Source organism: Trachinotus anak, unplaced genomic scaffold (assembly GCF_046630095.1).
Source record: "Trachinotus anak isolate AG129_WGS33_773 ecotype Australia unplaced genomic scaffold, CSIRO_AGI_Tana_v1 ptg000026l, whole genome shotgun sequence".
Classification (NCBI taxonomy): Eukaryota; Metazoa; Chordata; class Actinopteri; order Carangiformes; family Carangidae; genus Trachinotus; species Trachinotus anak.
The window spans coordinates 4,071,234-4,088,147 of NW_027273877.1; the positions used below are offsets into that span (position 1 = coordinate 4,071,234).

The following is a 16,914-nucleotide window of genomic DNA, read 5'->3' on the forward strand; positions in this document are numbered from 1 at the left end:
TTTTTGAATCAGTGGACTTAATCTAATTGTACATAAAGCAGTTAAAATTTGAGTAAAATGCTACTTTCTCATTGGTGCAGCAGAGTTAATCTAATAATGTCATAGAATAATCTATCATACACTTTTACTTGTCATGGATTTTTTTTTTTAACTTTATTTGTTCTGTGTGTGATTTAAATTTTATTGACTTTCAAATGCACAAAGGTTGACTAACAAACATCACTACATATATTTACACATAAATCAAAAGGAAAAAAAAAACAGAAAAGAAATACAAATTAAAGTGAATAGAAAAAAATATATAAGTATAAGGCTGTGATAAAATTGAGGCTATATAAATGTAAAGTTATTTTGCAAAATTGTATGTCCTAAAAATCTGTTTCCTTTTGTAATTGTCTATTTGCATAAGCTTATTATGCAAATAGACATTGTTTGAAATTTTATCTATCTATATATAATTATCTAATCTATATAACAGAAATGTTCAACTAAACCAAGTGGAATAAAAGTGGGCGTCTGTGATTATAGTGGCTCAGTTTTCTTTTTTTTTTTTTTAATTCTTGCAAATAAAGTAATTGTATTTAAAATATACTTCAGCGACAGTGCCATAAAAATTACTCTTATATTCCCCTTTTAAAAAAACAAAGAAGCCTTAGCGACTTATTTAACTTACTCAACTACAATTCCCATGATGCACTCGGTCGTTACACCCCGAGGAAGTTGGAAAAATCTGAAGAACTTGCCCAAAACAGTTTGAGCGGCAGAAAAAGGTGAGAAGCAGAAACACAGCGACACTAATGAAACGGGAAACAATGATGCATGCGTCAGTTTTAATGTTGTTCAGCGCTTTTTGCGTAACTTTGCGCGGCGTTTGTCCGTGCGACGCTTTCACAATGTGCATCACTGTGATAGATTCAATCCACGTGGTGTGTGTGTGCGTGTGTGTGTGTGTGTGTGTGTGTGTCTCCACGGTCAGTCCACAGAGAGCAGAGGAGACACTCCTGGCTGCTGTCCTGAACCCGGCTCCGGCTGTTTCCTCCTCCACACGTACACAAACACACACAGGTGAGTGGGTTAAGCAGCATGCTGGATCTTATTTCACCACAGGTTCGAGTGCACATGTTATTATGAGAGCAGACTGTGTTAAAATCAGACCTGTTATTACTTCAGTATTGATGCATTTCACTTATGCTTTACAAGCTTGTACTGGAAAACCATTGAGGTTAAATAAATGTGCACAGACCTTTGTGAGATATTGTCATCAGAAGTTAGACAACACCATCCGTCATGTTAAATGTAAGTGCATGCATGTTTATCCCATATTAGTAATGCATACTGTGGGCTAAATGCGTGGCTTGACTTATGTGACAACCTCTACACTGATGTTGATTTTAGTCTTGAACACTGATCCCGTGTTTTAGCTTTTTCCTGCGAAATATACAGCGGAGTACAGTGATTTGCAGCGTGAGGAAGAAAATGTCAAAAAATAATCATCAAACATGCGACAACAGCTTATTTAAAGTGTGGTTTTCTTGAAAGGGCATTTAAAAACATGCTTTGTGAGACTCATGCGTTTGATTTGCAGTCTGACATGTGAGTCACATGAGTGGGGTGATTTCAATCACAGCCGGTGATTTGGCTAATTGTTGAACGTGTGTGCCCACTGTGCAACACTCGCCCTTTTGTGTTGTATTATGTTGTATGTTTTAGGCACATTCAGGCCTTTTTTAGTATAGTAAACCATGCAATTGCACAATCCTCAGAGCTCGAGTCGCAGGTTTCAGGTCAGTGCAGATTGGGATGGTTTGAACTCTGACCCCGTTCTGTTTGAGTTGTAGGGGTGGAAAGGGTGCACAGAGGCGTTTGCAGTTTCTTTTCGACTGTTTTTATGCAAAATCTTGTACATTCATAGCTCTAAAAGATGGAATTCATTTTTCTTTGATCACATTATGAGGTCAAATTGAACACAATCAGTCTGATTTCTTCTCGTCTAGGAAATTCAGAGCAGTGGTCGAGCCCAAAAGCCACTGAAATGATTCAAGTTTTTATCCCAGTGACGAGATTACATTGATCCCAGTGTGTGTCTTGAGGAACACTGGTTTCTGTTGATTGAATTTACATTGTGTGACACTCACCGTGACAGTACATATCATGTTTTACTTTAGATTAGCACAGTTTCCTTTTATTTTGAGTGTGAAATCCTCTCAAATGCGGTTTATTATTAAAGGCGTTTTAGATGGTTGCAAATATCACGAGTAACTGAGAAAAGCTCTTTACATGAAGCTGTATGGCTGTAAAATCAGCACATTCTCGCTCTTACATGTGCAAATAGTAAATGAAACATTTGCTTCACAGAAAATTGGTTTAGAAACAAAAATGTGATCCAGTCACTGCGTTTGGAAAATGAGACACTCAAAGAAAGAGAGACTGCAGAATAGCTGCGCTGCCAAACTGAGGCTCCGGCGAGTGGTTAACTGTATATCAACCTGATAATGGCTTTGTTTTTCTATGCAAATGAGCCCCTGTTGTCAGTTGCTGGTGATTTGGCCCTGCCTGGTGACCATGCCATTTAATTGTCGACTTGTGTTTTTGTTCGAGTTGATTGGGTCGTTGTTTGTGTGGCATTACAAGATAATATAAGACCGCAGGCCTCAGAAAAGGTCAACGCTTCCTCACAGCTGAGCAAATTCCTTTCGTTATAGGTCAGTCTCTGCATGCAATTAAATGCTTTATGAACAATTGAAGGCGGACGGGAAGCGCTGGATGTTCTGTGGGGGTAGCCATGAAGGTGTGACTGATCTGGGTCTAATGCTGCACGCTGGGATCGTCTTCATTCAGGTGCCATGGCAGAACGGGTGCTGGTGGTTGGCAGCGGTGGACGGGAGCACGCACTGGCCTGGAAGTTGGCGCAGTCGCCACAGATTCAGCAAGTCCTGGTTGCTCCGGGCAACGCAGGCACAGCCAACTGTGGGAAGATCAGCAACTCTGGTAAATACAGACACTAATGAACACTCTTCAGTTCGTCTGTTCCCACTGCCTTCAGACTTTTCAACGCCTCGGCCAAAGGCAGTGGATCATGACACAGACTCAAATCTTTATTAAATCCATTAATAAGCTACTGGACAATTTAATAAAGTATTTTTTTTAAAACTTATCTTTATTCCTTCTTTAACAGTTTTGTCTGAATTTGACCAAAACTGAAATCATGAAAATGAGTTTAAATGATTCCAAAAAACTGTCAATTAAAGCTTAAAGTTGATTTCATTTGTGTTTATGGTGCTGGAATTACAATATATTCAATATATACAATACTGAATGATTTAGTGCTGCAGCTAATGATTATTTTCATCATTAATTAATCTGTCTTATGTTCAAAATTAATTGTTTGGTCTGAAAATAATAAAAAATATCTCTAACAATCTAACAAAAACCAAAAATGAACTTAAAGGAATAGTTTGATATTAAATAAAAAAGAAAGCTTCAGCCAGCATCTGCTTAAATTGTCATTTTTACACTGTAACATTTGTGTGAATGAAACAAATGAGGTGTTAATTAGTGAGATTTGGAGGTGCTGCTCATCCAGCCTTTGTGCTAAGCTAAGCTAACGGCTGCTGGCTGTAGCTTCAATTTATTTTTACAGACATGAGAGTGGCATCAATCTTCTCATCTGACTCTCTAGTCTACTATAAAAAGCAAAGATTATTTTTATAACCAACTTATTGTTACAGCTCTGGAGTCATTATTTAAATCATTTCTCACATAAATATAATAACGATCTGACATAATATTTTTTTGTATTTTCCAACATTGGATGTGAGACATTTAGTTTTTTTATTATCTTATGAACAAAAAAACACTGAACAGACACTTATTAGTGACCTTATAGTGTTCCCCTTATATAGAAGGCACTTATTTCATGTCCATAACAACACTGACTCATTAGTGCTTTAGTACATGTAGCAGAGAATTTATTTGCACCCTATTTCAAGGTGAAGACAAGCATTTTCACGCACTGACTGAATCATTTATCACGCTGTTACTTCCTTTGATTTCCTCCCTGCAGAGGTGTCGGTGAGTAACCACACCATCTTGGCCCAGTTCTGTAAGGATCATCACGTGGGGCTGGTCGTGGTCGGACCGGAGGTGCCGCTGGCAGCAGGTGAGCGAACGTGGACATTAGGGGGAAGTAACTGACTCTTATCTTGTGTCCTGTTCATTGTTTCCTTCCCGTCTGCTTCCACGTCCTCCGTCAGGTATCGTGGACGACCTGATGGCAGCGGGCGTGCCGTGTTTTGGCCCCTCTGCCAAAGCAGCGCAGTTAGAGGCCAGCAAGAGCTTCTCCAAGGCTTTCATGGAGCGTCACGGCATCCCCACGGCCCGTTATGGCTCCTTCACCGACCCCCAGGAGGCCTGCAAATACATCCGCACGTCAGTACAGTAGACAGATGAAGAGTGTGTTTGTGCACGCTATGATTGATAATAAAAAACATATTGGGACACTTCTCTGTATCTAATGTAGATAATTAATAAATAGAGTAATTAGCAGAGGGGAAATAGAGCTAAATTCATACTGTTTATGGTGAGTCTGTTATCAGTTTTCATTTCCAGCAGGAAGGTTGTGGAGTTCGGTTTTTCGGAGCCATTAAGCACAAAAATTTGTGCCATAATAGAAAATGAAATCTTCGCTGAAGTTTTGTTTCTCAGATGGTTTCATGAGTTAATGATCTAAGATGTGATGATTGTTTTCCGTATGAGAGCGCCCTCGAAGAAGTTGGGGAAGTTTTCTAAACAAAGAGAAAAATCCCCTGCACTCAGTGAAAGTCATTTCTGTGGTCGTATAAAGCATCTTCGGCAGAACAGCAGCTGCCATATCCTGACAGCCTTCATCCATACAGATCTCAAACCCATTCCCAGACAATAGCGTGCTCTGCAAATGTTAAATGGTCCACAGAAACACATTTTGTCCTTTTTTTTTATATCAGCAATGCAGCATCTGTTCCAGATGTGTTTTTCTGTGAGAAGATGTTGATTCTCTCTGCAAATTACTGAGTTGGTTTCATTGTTCGGGGCCTCCAGCGCCGACTTTCCTGCACTGGTAGTGAAGGCCAGCGGTCTGGCAGCCGGGAAGGGAGTCATTGTGGCGGGAGACCAGGACGAGGCTTGTCAGGCTGTGATGGACATCATGAAGGTAGAGACTGTCAGACATTTCTCTCTATGATCATTGATCCTTGATGATGATATTAGCGAGGAGAAAATGCCCTGTGGCTAAAGTGACTGTTGCAAAGGCCTTTATGATTACTCCTGGTGTTTGTACCCTGCTACAACAATGATAAACCCTGTTATTAGTGATCATTTTCTGCTATAATCCTCATTTTTGGATGGATCAAATCAGTGTGCATATGTAATAAAGGCCCGCTCTTACAGGACAGAGCGTTCGGAGCTGCAGGGGAGACGGTGGTGGTTGAGGAGCTTCTAGAGGGAGAGGAAGTGTCCGTGAGTGAAATTCCCAACAGCATATCCGCACCAACTCAATCTTAAATTATGAATAAAGCGAAAATTGTTCAACTTCTCCTCCTCCTCCTCCTCCTCCTGTAGTGTCTGTGTTTCAGTGACGGCTCCTCGGTGTCTCCGATGCCTCCGGCGCAGGATCACAAGCGGCTGCAGGATGGTGACCAGGGGCCAAACACCGGCGGCATGGGGGCCTACTGCCCCACCCCTCAGGTAATGAGGAGCAAGGTCATGCTATGCCTCCAGGTTTCTTTCTTCAGAGACTCAGCCTGCTTGTACATTTTTTGTCAGCTGCTCTCTCTGGAACCTGTTGCAGGTCAGTCAGGAGCAGCTGCAGCAGATCAGAGAGACGGTCCTCCAGAAGACAGTGGACGGGATGAGGAAGGAGGGAGCTCCTTATGTGGGCAAGTGCTGCTTCTCTGCTGTGTCCCCTGCATCTGTTGTTGTTTTCCGCAGGTGAATGAATCAACGCCTCGGTTTGTTTTGCCGTGCTCCTCCAGGTGTGCTGTACGCAGGGCTGATGCTGACCAAGCAGGGGCCAAAGGTGCTCGAGTTCAACTGTCGCTTCGGAGACCCTGAGTGTCAGGTGGGTTTCGCCGCCTGTCACCCGTCTCAGTATGAAACCAAACATTATCTTTTGCTCTTTAACCGTCACTGTTTTTCAGGTGCTGCTGCCCCTGCTGAAGAGCGACCTGTATGATGTCATCCTGAACACCATGAATGGCAAACTGGCCGCCAACGCCCCCGTGTGGCACCAGGACAGCTCTGCAGTCACGGTGGTCATGGCCAGCGCTGGCTACCCCGGCTCCTACAAGAAAGGAGTAGAGATCACAGGTAAGCATGACACTGCAGCACCGAAGATAAACCTCGGAAGGGAGGGGGAAACACATCCTTCCTGTATCTGCCCAGCAACACAGTTAATGCAGCTTTATTCATGTGGGACTGGTAAGGAAATTGTAATTTTGACCCCGATTTGTAAAGATGGTGTTCTTCATTCACATAATTGTATTTAATCTTCCACACTGTAAAATGCATGAATTTTCATTGCAGCATATTGTTTCTTCTTCTTAGATTAGATCTATAAATGTAATTTCAATGCAAACTAGGGCTGCAACTAAGAATTATTTTCATTATAAGTATTCTACTCATTATTAATTATCAAAGTGAAATATCCATGATTACTCATTTGGTCCATAAATGGCCATTACACTCGAGCTATTTTAACAGGTGCTGTAACTCAGACTCACACCGCTGCTGTGCTTCAGGTTTGTCCGAGGTTCAGGACAACATGGGGCTGCAGGTTTTCCACGCCGGTACGGCCCTGAAGGAAGGAGGTGTGGTCTCCAGCGGCGGGCGGGTCCTGACGGTCACCGCGGTCAGTTCGTCCCTGGAGATGGCCTTGCAGGCGGCCAATCAAGGCGTGGCTGCCATCGGCTTCCCGGGCGCCGTGTACCGCCGTGACATCGGCCACCGGGCCATCGCCCACCTGAACCAGCACAGGTGTGTGTGAGTGTGGTACAGACAAAAAAACACAAAATAAAACACTAAAAACATTCCCTTTTTTGTTCTTGTATTTTTTTTTCTTGCTTTATCGCATTTGTAGTTTTTTCTAGTTAATTTCCAAACTGTAAGTCATGTTTCTGAATAATAAACTTCACTGTGGATGTACCTGTGTCCTACTTTTTTTTTTTTTTGGTAATTACCAAGTAAATAATTATATTAATTTGCTTGAATACTTAAAATAATCTTGATGCATGTGCTCTAATTCACAATCAGTCACAAATTCCCACTTTAAATCCTCTTCCACAACACTTATTGCTGTTTTAGCTGCAGACAGACTTGATACTAAATAATGAATAAAAAAAAAAAATATATACTGTGTCTCTGACAGAGGTCTGACCTATAAGGACAGCGGAGTGGACATTGCTGCCGGTAACAAGCTGGTGGAGATGATCAAGCCTCTGGCCAAGGCAACTTCTCGCACTGGTAATTTCAATTTCACCTCCAAAAACTGAAGACTGCAAGAAAAACACCTTTTTATTTGTGCATCTAAATAACGAGGAGATGCTTGTGTCTCTCTGTGCTCATGTGTCAAACTAAAACAGCACTCAGAGAAAACGGTGTTTTAATACTGATCTCCAGATTTTAACAGCTTTGTGAACTATCAGGCAGAGAACATTGTTTTCTTGTTTTTAAGCAGCAGACTGAAACCAACTTCTCATTAGGAAACAAATTGCTGGGTTTTTTGGCAATTGTAGTTGTAATTGTAGTGATTTTGATCATGTCTTGTTTGTTGCAATAAATTCAGCAGCCCTAATACAAGCTGTTACACCAGAAAAAGTGGATGAAGCAGTGTAATTGGTGTTGTTTTCTTTCTTTTCACCAGGGTGTAATGCAGAGCTGGGGGGCTTCGCTGGGCTGTTTGACCTGAAAGCTGCAGGATTTGTGGACCCGATCCTGGTGTCTGGCACCGACGGAGTGGGGACCAAGCTGAAGGTGGGATTTGAATTCTTCCATCGTAGCCATGAGTCGTCGTATTCTTCATGCAAAACTTCACTGCCATTTGTTGTCACTGTTCAATATGTGACTCGTTGTAATTGCACAGTCCTGGAACAAATGAGAGTGGAATGAAAGTACTAAAACTTCCACTCAGTCCAAAGTGGCTTTGGTAATTTCCAGATGGGCTGAGAAAACCATTTAAATTTGGCTCAGAAGTAAAGGAGCAGCAGGGGGCTTATCTGTAGGCAGATTCAAAGGCTTAGACTCTGGCTTCTTAAAACCCCTGAACAGAAATACAAATTCATTTAAAGTGTGAAAGATCCTGGATTATTTCACAGACACTTGGGAGGAGATTCTGCTCATCGTTAGTTTTTATTTTTAATTTTGCACAAGTTTGTTTCATTTGTCAAGGTGCCAAAACTTCCCACCTGAGCTGTAGGTTTCAAATATCCAGCAAAATCTCTCTCACACACAGTTGATGGTCAAGCATTTGGCTCTGTTTTAAATGTTTTTTTTTTTTCTTTTTCATCCTCAGATCGCACAGGCGTGCAGGCAGCATGGCGGCCTGGGTCAGGACCTGGTGGCCATGTGTGTGAACGATGTGCTCGCTCAGGGCGCCGAGCCGCTCTTCTTCCTCGACTACTTCTCCTGCGGCAGCCTGGAGGTGGACGTGGCCGCCTCGGTGGTTGGCGGCATCGCTAAGGCCTGCGAGATGGCGGGCTGTGCCCTGCTGGGTGAGAGAAGAGATTAAACGATGAGGGTTCCAAATTCAAAATATTCAGTCTATCACATGAATGAGCTCCTTGTTTCAAGCCTCCATCTGTGTCTTTGTCCACGTCCAGGAGGGGAGACGGCAGAAATGCCGGGCGTCTACGCCCCAGGTGAGTACGACCTGGCTGGGTTCTGCGTCGGAGCAGTGGAGCGTGGAGCCCTGCTGCCCAGGCTGGGGGACATCGCCGAGGGGGACCTGCTGATCGGAGTGGCCTCCTCTGGAGTGCACAGCAACGGTTTCAGCCTGGTCCGCAAAGTCCTGGAGAGAGCCCACCTCAGCTACAGCTCCCCAGCGCCCTTTGGCCAGCAGGGACTGACTGTCGGTGAGTCACCTCCAGGTCTCAAAGATGTGCTTTTAATTTTAATTTTCGTATGAGGCTTTAATCATGACTTTAACTTCAACGCCATGTGACTGAAATTCCGCCTGCAGGGGAGGTTTTGCTCACACCGACAAAGATCTACAGTCGCCTGCTCCTGCCGATCCTGCGCAGCGGCGCCGTCAAGGCCTACGCTCACATCACGGGGGGCGGCCTTCTGGAGAACATCCCTCGGGTGCTGCCCCAGGAGCTGGCAGTCGATTTAGGTGAGATGGAAGCACACACGCACGCTTGATCCTTCTGTGCAACACAAGCGAATAAAAACGTTGACGCCAACAATCAGGAAAAGTGGTTTGCCTCTGGCTGAAGCTGCATTTGCATTTTAGAAATCAATATTATTTATAGTGTCATAGAGTGAAGTGAAAAATAGGAATCAAGACTACTTCCAGTATAAATATGTTTATAGTTGTGTGACCTTTGTGCACACTGAAAGTTCATACAAATGTAAACATAAATAAGCAGCCTTCTTATTATACTCAGTTCCCCTCCACTTATTGTTTAATGTATTCTCGTCGTCCTGGGAGTCTTTCCCTGACTAGAAAATGTAGAGGTCACCTGTTCTGATTAAAGGCCACAGCTCTCTCATTAATATTTACGCTTGGTTTCTGTGCGTGACTCAGACGCGTCTCGGTGGAGCATCCCTCCAGTGTTTTCCTGGCTCCACAAAGAGGGCGGCCTGAGCGAGGACGAGATGGCCCGCACCTTCAACTGTGGCCTGGGGGCAGTGCTGGTGGTCGCCCCCCTGGACGCTCAGAGGGTTCTGCGCCAGCTTCAAGCCCATGAAGAGGCCTGGATCGTGGGTTCGCTGGCCCACAGGCAGCCGGGTGAGTCACTGAAACGCTCATAGATTCAGATGCTGTATTAGAGAGGTATTGTTACAATTGGATGAGAAAAGGCTAAAAATAAACTATCATCTTAGAATTATAACCAGTGCAGATTAATAAAGTAGGTAGAAGAGAAATAAAGATTTGTTTTATTGTGTTTGTTTATGCAGGCGCGGAGGCCGTGGCGGTCCGTAACCTGAAGCACAGCCTGCTGAATGCAGGACCAGCCCCTGGTGCAGAGCTGGGGGTCGAGCAAAACAATGGTTGCCATGGCGACGTCGACACACCATGCAAGAAGACAAGAGTAGCTGTTCTCATCTCTGGCACAGGTGTGCGCTTAGTAATCTTGCATTGCAACTGGAGTTTCACAAGTGCCAGAGTACCTGAAAGCAGTAGCCTGACATGTTGTGAAATATACTCACTGTTAGATGAGAATATCATCATGGACAGATTGAGACACTGGGCCCACAGACACACACTTCTCGAGTCTTTTTGATAATGGTCACTCTGTCTTACAATTACTAAATGATGCAATACAAAATCCCTTTGACACAGCATAGTGTCCTTTTTTACAACTCAGTTTTTGTACAAATTAAACAAAGGAGATCAAATGTGTTAGTGGTTTTTGAGGTTACATATTTACTCCACAGCGAGCAAGTGTATTTCCCAAAATGTCAAAAACATTTCCCTTAAAGGCAGATCACAAGATTCCTTATGGTTTCCTCATGTGTCTAAAATTATCCTCTTCTGTGCCAGGCACCAACCTCCAGGCCCTGATAGAGCAGGTCAAGCGTCCGTCCAGCTCAGCAGAGATTGTGGTGGTCATCTCAAACAGGCCCGGAGTTCAGGGCCTGAAGAGAGCGTCGTTGGCTGGCATCCAGACACGGGTAATAATAGTTACAGTAATGATATTTCCACTACTCATAAAAACAGCAAAGTTACAGTTAGTTGGGCCATGTTTTTTCAGCATTTAACTGAAAGAAATAAACACTGGAGTCCTTAAGGATTAGAATAATATATCGCTACGTTACAGTTATGTTTGTGTGTCTGGTCCCAGGTGGTGGACCACAAACTGTACGGGAGCCGAGCTGAGTTTGACGGCACCATTGATCGTGTGCTGGAGGAGTTTGGGGTGGAGCTGGTGTGTCTGGCTGGATTCATGAGGATCCTGACGGGAACTTTCGTGAAGAAATGGAACGGTGTGAAAAATGCTGCTCAGACTCCTAGTTTGCGTACATTTGCACCTTTAAGTCAGAACATCTGGCAGCCACAGGAAGGTATCTTACACTGCTTCTTTCTATTACAGGAAAATTACTGAACATCCATCCGTCCCTGCTGCCGTCATTCAAGGGTGTGAATGCCCAGAAGCAGGCCCTGCAGGCGGGGGTGCGGGTTACTGGCTGCACAGTCCACTTTGTAGCAGTAAGTATGGCGTACTGTGGAAATACTGGATGTCAGACTAAGAGGCAAATACCTGTAAAAACCTCAACCATTTGTTTGCCTGTGTTTAGGAAGAGGTGGATGCAGGAGCCATCATCGTGCAGGAGGCGGTGCCTGTGCTGAGCAGCGACACAGAGGAGAGTCTGTCCGACAGAATCAGACAGGCCGAGCACCGGGCCTTCCCCGCTGCTCTGGAACTGGTGGCCAGCAGCACCGTCAGGCTCGGAGAGGACGGACACATCACGTGGAAGTCAAATTCACACAGTTAAAGAACATAAATCCCACTCAACTCGACTTCTGTTACATAACACTGGTTTTATAACACAAAAGAGACACTAACAAGGCAGACTGGTGAATAGATAACAAGTTTACTGTTTTTACAAGCATCAGCTAAGGTCACACTAATAACTTTTTACTATTCCACTTCACCAAAGTGTCTTTTCTCAGACTGATAGGTCCAGTTGAGTTGATTTCTTCATGGGATGCCGAGAGCTTAGAAACAGACATAGATGAAAACGTAGCATTTCAACTTCTAGTGTAAAGAAGCATTATACTTGAAACAAAAATTACATTCCAATTATACCTTTAGAGAAATTATAGAATTTTGTCTGCACTGGAATTAACATAAATTAGAAAAAAAAGCATGGTGGTCCAACTTGTAATGTTTTCTGGATGGAGTATGTTGTTTGTGTAATGATTTCTTGAATGTCTGCATAGCTGAAACTGTTCTTTCATTATTAAAAAATGGGGGAATGGAAAGAGCATTTTGTGGTGTTTCTGCTCATGTGCCAGCATGTGTGATCATTTCTCACAAGGAACTGCTTTTTTTTTTCAACTGTAAACATTTTGCCGTGTAGAATCCAAGACTCTGGATCCCAGTTGGTGAGTTGAATAAATTCAAAAGTGTCCAGTCACTTTATTTATTGGTGGCAGTTCATGTTTGGCTCCTGTGGAAACGCAGGACAGACAGTCTCTCATTTCCAGCTCTTGTGGACATGCATGACTCTCCCTTTAAGCCATATTTTCCCAGTAAATTGATGATCTCCTCTAGTAAGAAAAAGGAAAATTGTTAAACTTATTTCTTCCAATTTATGATACATAATATACATGATTTTGTAAGACATCAAAACCCACCTGGGTCATTCTCAGCAATGGTAATGAGGTAAAACAACCCTTTACTGGACAGCAACTGTGGTACCAAGGGCAGAAATCTGTCTGTCACCTCTCGTCCTCGCTTCCCACCAGCCCAGGCAGCCTCCATACCTCTGCTGCCAACCTGAAAGAAAACCACTCATTGTTGGAATACTCCACACCTTTAACTTGTAGATCATCTGCTGAACAGAGCTGAACCACCTCTTCTGATGGTGTCACGACATAGGGTGGGTTGAACAGGAGGACATCCACTTTTCCACTCAGCTGAGGCAGGAGACACTCCGCCTGAAGGAAGGAAAGGAAAACAACATTGAAAGGTGCATTTTTCTGCTTCTATTCAGATCTTTGCACATGTGAATGTCCTACCAGGTCTGTGATGACAGGCTGCAGTGAAACATTGTTACAGGAAGCTGTCTTTCTAGTGCACTGTGCTGCTGCAGGATTCACATCAGTGCAACTGCAAGAGAAACATGCATATATTCAAGATTAGAATATGTTCCTTTCCCCCATATTTTTTTATTATATGGACATGCTGCTTACATGTATAAAGCTGAAGGTCCAACTACTGATGCCAGAAATGCAGACACCACTCCAGAGCCACTGCCAACCTCCAAACACACACATGGGCTAGACACAGCAAAGAGAAACACCCAGATTTAAGGTTCAGGTCAATTGAAGGTAATGTGTGATAGCTGAAAAAAAAATGGGAGAGGGGGGGGGCTGTCTGACCTCATCAGCTGCAGCCGCTGTGCATCTTTCTCCAGAGCGTCTATCAGAAGGAAAGAGTCCTCCGCAGGCTCGTAAACATCCTGGAAGTGTCCTCGTCCAGCGTGGGAGTACACAGGTGTGGGATACCCGGTACACATGTTAGCCTCACGGATGGAGCCTGGCCAACAGCCTGCACCGACCCGCCTCACCATCCACGACCTAAGTATGACTGTTACAGGGGTCAGGCTTTTACTCGGTGTTGTTTTTTAAATGTTCGATCCGGTTTCACTCACAAAATACCGCTGATATTCATCGTAGAAGACGTAAACTAATGCTGTATGGGTTAGCTGCCGTTGCTAGCATATTAGCAATCCACATCCTTGTACGTCATGGTGACGTAACTTAACCCCTTCTTTGCCGTTTTACCATTGGGCTTTTATTTATTTCTTTATTACATATAGCTAACTAGTTATTTATGTATATGTATGTGTGTGTGTATATATATATATATACACACACATACATATATATTTAAAACAATTCAGTGACTGTTTAGTAGTGTAGTACATTTATTAAAAGGTAAAGCAGTCACTGAAATTATGCTCAGACAAAACAGACCCAACATTTCAACCTATAATAATAACCATAGTAATAATAAAAATAATAGTATCTGAGGATCACCAAAACCAAGCTAAACTGTGTAAGTGATAATGGTACGTCACAGCTAGTATACAGTGTGTAGCAATGTTAATTTTGCTATATAGTATCCAGATCCTTGATAGTTAACATAGTAAAGTGTGTACTCACTGAACTATTGCTTAAGCTTTCAATGCTTGATTAATAAAATTACATGTTTTATAAGATCATAATATCACCACAGTATAACTGAACTGAACATTTCACTACAGCAGATAAATCTATAATACTATAGGCTGCACTCTTTTTTTTTTTTTTCAGATTATTTTCTTTATTATTCAGTCAGCTTGCAAAGAAAGGGTCCCAGAAACCAATGTGATGACTTCTAATTGTTTGTTTTCTTCAAAACCAAAAGATTGTCAACTAACTATGGTATGAAACCGAAAGACATCAGCAATTCTCTAACGTTTCTTCAGCGATAGCCAGGCGACTATAAATAAAATCTTACCTTCTGTTTAATGTCATGTGTTGTGCTGGTTTCCAGGTAGCAGCTGAAGCTATGGAGACGCCCTTTTCTGAGTGTACTACAACATCATGATCAACCAATCAAACATCACAAATGGCCCTAAGTGTTAATGTGCTCTTGCAGTGAGATATATCACTAAATCAAGTCTAAACATCAATAACTTGGTCTTGTTTTGTTGTTCTGCGCTGCATTCTCAGATGAGAGCACTGGCACTGCTGCAGGAGGTGAAAGACAGCTGTTGTGGGTGATGCTTTGACAAGAAACTGAAAAGAAACTGAACAGAAAGAAAAATGGTTGAATATGGAGCAGAGAGGACCGAGCTGCTGGTTCCAGCACTATCTTCAATTCAAAAATCCCCACAATATTATTGATATAAATTCTGAGTTTATCCAAACATTTGAGCTTAGAATCTGAGGCTTATATTACAGAATTCTTATATTTTTCCCGACTGAGCTTCTGAAAATGGTTGTCCTCTGTCACCCAGTGTGGTAACAGGTTGGAAATTTATTTCTGAGATCTTTTCAGTCTGTCAAAATCCATCGAGTTGCCTGAGGATACAACACTAACCTGAAACTTTAGGAGAAGGTACCTTACATCATGATGTGATGTGATCTAATGTCATATTTATTTTTAATTCACTGGCTTGTTCAGAACCCAAATGTCATCCAATACCAATGAGCCAGTGTCAGTCTCAGAACAAGAATTTGAGTGAGGGGTTGTTGGTTCAAGTCTTGGATAATCCATCTACATCATTTTTTGATGTCCAAAACTGGAAACCTTTTAAAAAAGACTTTTTATTTCTTAATTTGAACTAGTTCCAGAGCTCAGAGTGTTTGGGGGCTATTTTAGAACATTGGAAGTAACCTGTTGGCTGGTTTGCTCCAATACCTAGATGACAGAAAATGTCAAAGATCAATTTTTCTCATATCTAATTTGGTAGCTCGAGGAGCTAGAATGCTCTTTTCTAGATTTTAAGGTTGGAGGTTCAGATCCCCCAGGGAGGAATGCAACTTTTAAATTTCATGGAACAGCAAAGGAAAGAGTCAAAATGTCTAACAAAGTATTGGCAATTGTGCCCAGCTTGATAGCTCAGAGGGATAGATCTCCATCTTGTTATTTGATGTTATGGGATCAAATCTCACACAGAAATGCAACTTTTAAACTTCATGGGACAGCGCTCAAAGGAAATAGTCAAAAGGTCTAACAAAGGCTGAGTAAATATGACTAGCTTGATATCTCAGAGGAATAGAGCGCTACCCTGTTGTTAGAGGTCCTTGGTTCAAATCCCACAGGGAGGACTGTAACTTTTAAACTTCATGGAACAGCACTCAAAGGAAACAGACAAAATGTCTAACAAAGTATTGGCAATTGTGGCTAGCTTGATAGCGTTCTTCCCTGTTGTTTGAGGTTATGGCATCAAATCCCACAGGTGGATGTGACTTTTAAACTTCATGGAACAGCACTCAAAGGAAACAGTCAAAAGGTCTTACAAAGTCTTTGCAACTATGGCTTGCTTGATATCTCAGAGGGGTAGATCTCCACCCTGCTGTTAAAGGTTGTTGGATCGAATCCCACAGAGGGATGCAGTTTTTAAACTTCATGGGACAGCGCTCAAAGGAAAGAGTCAAAAGTTTTAACAAAGTCTTGGGAAATATGCCTTGCTTGATAGCTCAGTGGTTCAAACCTCTACCCTGTTGTTGGAGGTCTTGGGTTCAAATCCCACAGGTGAATGTGACTTTTAAACTTCATGGGACAGCGCTCAAAGGAAACAGTCAAAAGTTCTAACAAAGTCTGAGTAACTATGACTAGCTTGATAGCTGAGAGAGATAGAGTTCTACCCTGTTGTTGGAGAGCCTGGGTTCAAATCCCACACAAAGATGTAACTCTTAAACTTCACACTTTTAAAGTCCCCACACCCAGAGAGTAGCTTCAAATACAAACCGAAAACTTCTCCATTCAGGGAGGAACTTGTGGTATAATGGTTAAGTTCCTCCCCACAATGTGGTTGCATGGGCGACAACCCCGTAGTCCCCGGTTCGATGCCAGCTCGTGTCCAAATGACAAAAACCCAATTGGGCAGTAAGGAGTGAGTGAGGGGGCCGTGTCCCCTCCCCCCGTAGTCCCCGGTTCGATGCCAGCTCGTGTCCAAATGACAAAAACGCAATTGCGCAGTAGGGAGTGGAAGAGGGGGCCGTGTCCCCTCCCCCCCCCAACCCCGTAGTCCCCGGTTCGATGCCAGCTTGTGTCCAAATGACAAAAACGCAATTGCGCAGTTGGGAGAGGGGGCCGTGTCCCCCCCCCCAACCCCGTAGTCCCCGGTTCGATGCCAGCTCGTGTCCAAATGACAAAAACCCAATTGGGGAGTAGGGAGTCCAATTGCAGTGGAGGGGCTGCATAACTTTGCTATATATGTTTTATTAAAACAACTGGAAGGTTAATATTGTTTTGTGTAATATAACCCTCAGCTTTCATC

The 16,914-nt window shown here is 43.0% G+C and overlaps 2 protein-coding genes across 2 annotated transcripts; one reads left to right on the forward strand and one right to left on the reverse strand.

Moving 5' to 3' along the window:
* Positions 1-680: 680 nt before the first annotated feature.
* On the forward strand, positions 681-12,180 carry gart (phosphoribosylglycinamide formyltransferase). The gene is made up of 23 exons (XM_071464201.1): positions 681-770; positions 977-1,065; positions 2,839-2,988; positions 4,064-4,159; positions 4,254-4,428; positions 5,077-5,188; positions 5,425-5,493; positions 5,596-5,721; positions 5,825-5,912; positions 6,009-6,094; positions 6,174-6,342; positions 6,774-7,008; positions 7,400-7,494; positions 7,895-8,004; positions 8,543-8,741; positions 8,850-9,101; positions 9,209-9,361; positions 9,776-9,979; positions 10,150-10,308; positions 10,736-10,866; positions 11,037-11,178; positions 11,286-11,401; positions 11,491-12,180. The coding sequence occupies exons 3-23, from the start codon at positions 2,844-2,846 to the stop codon at positions 11,686-11,688; spliced, it is 3,060 nt and encodes a 1,019-aa protein (XP_071320302.1). The 5' UTR covers positions 681-770; positions 977-1,065; positions 2,839-2,843; the 3' UTR covers positions 11,689-12,180.
* On the reverse strand, positions 11,768-13,491 carry n6amt1 (N-6 adenine-specific DNA methyltransferase 1). Its single transcript, XM_071464209.1, has 6 exons — positions 13,301-13,491; positions 13,112-13,198; positions 12,938-13,028; positions 12,773-12,856; positions 12,554-12,695; positions 11,768-12,466 (listed from the first exon to the last, which is right to left on the reverse strand). Exons 1-6 carry the CDS (start codon positions 13,489-13,491, stop codon positions 12,354-12,356), a joined length of 708 nt encoding a protein of 235 aa, XP_071320310.1. The 3' UTR covers positions 11,768-12,353.
* Between the last annotated feature and the right edge of the window lie 3,423 nt (positions 13,492-16,914).

Excerpts from the sequence above, each read along its gene's own strand:
- gart (XM_071464201.1), top strand. The coding sequence starts at position 2,844 with ATGGCAGAACGGGTGCTGGTGGTTGGCAGCGGTGGACGGGAGCACGCA. Across the intron at positions 2,989-4,063 it reads TGGGAAGATCAGCAACTCTG|AGGTGTCGGTGAGTAACCAC; the intron begins GTAAATACAGAC and ends TCCTCCCTGCAG. Across the intron at positions 4,160-4,253 it reads GGAGGTGCCGCTGGCAGCAG|GTATCGTGGACGACCTGATG; the intron begins GTGAGCGAACGT and ends GTCCTCCGTCAG.
- n6amt1 (XM_071464209.1), bottom strand. The coding sequence starts at position 13,491 with ATGGTGAGGCGGGTCGGTGCAGGCTGTTGGCCAGGCTCCATCCGTGAG. Across the intron at positions 13,199-13,300 it reads CAGCGGCTGCAGCTGATGAG|CCCATGTGTGTGTTTGGAGG; the intron begins GTCAGACAGCCC and ends TGCTGTGTCTAG. Across the intron at positions 12,696-12,772 it reads TCGTGACACCATCAGAAGAG|GTTGGCAGCAGAGGTATGGA; the intron begins GTGGTTCAGCTC and ends GTTTTCTTTCAG.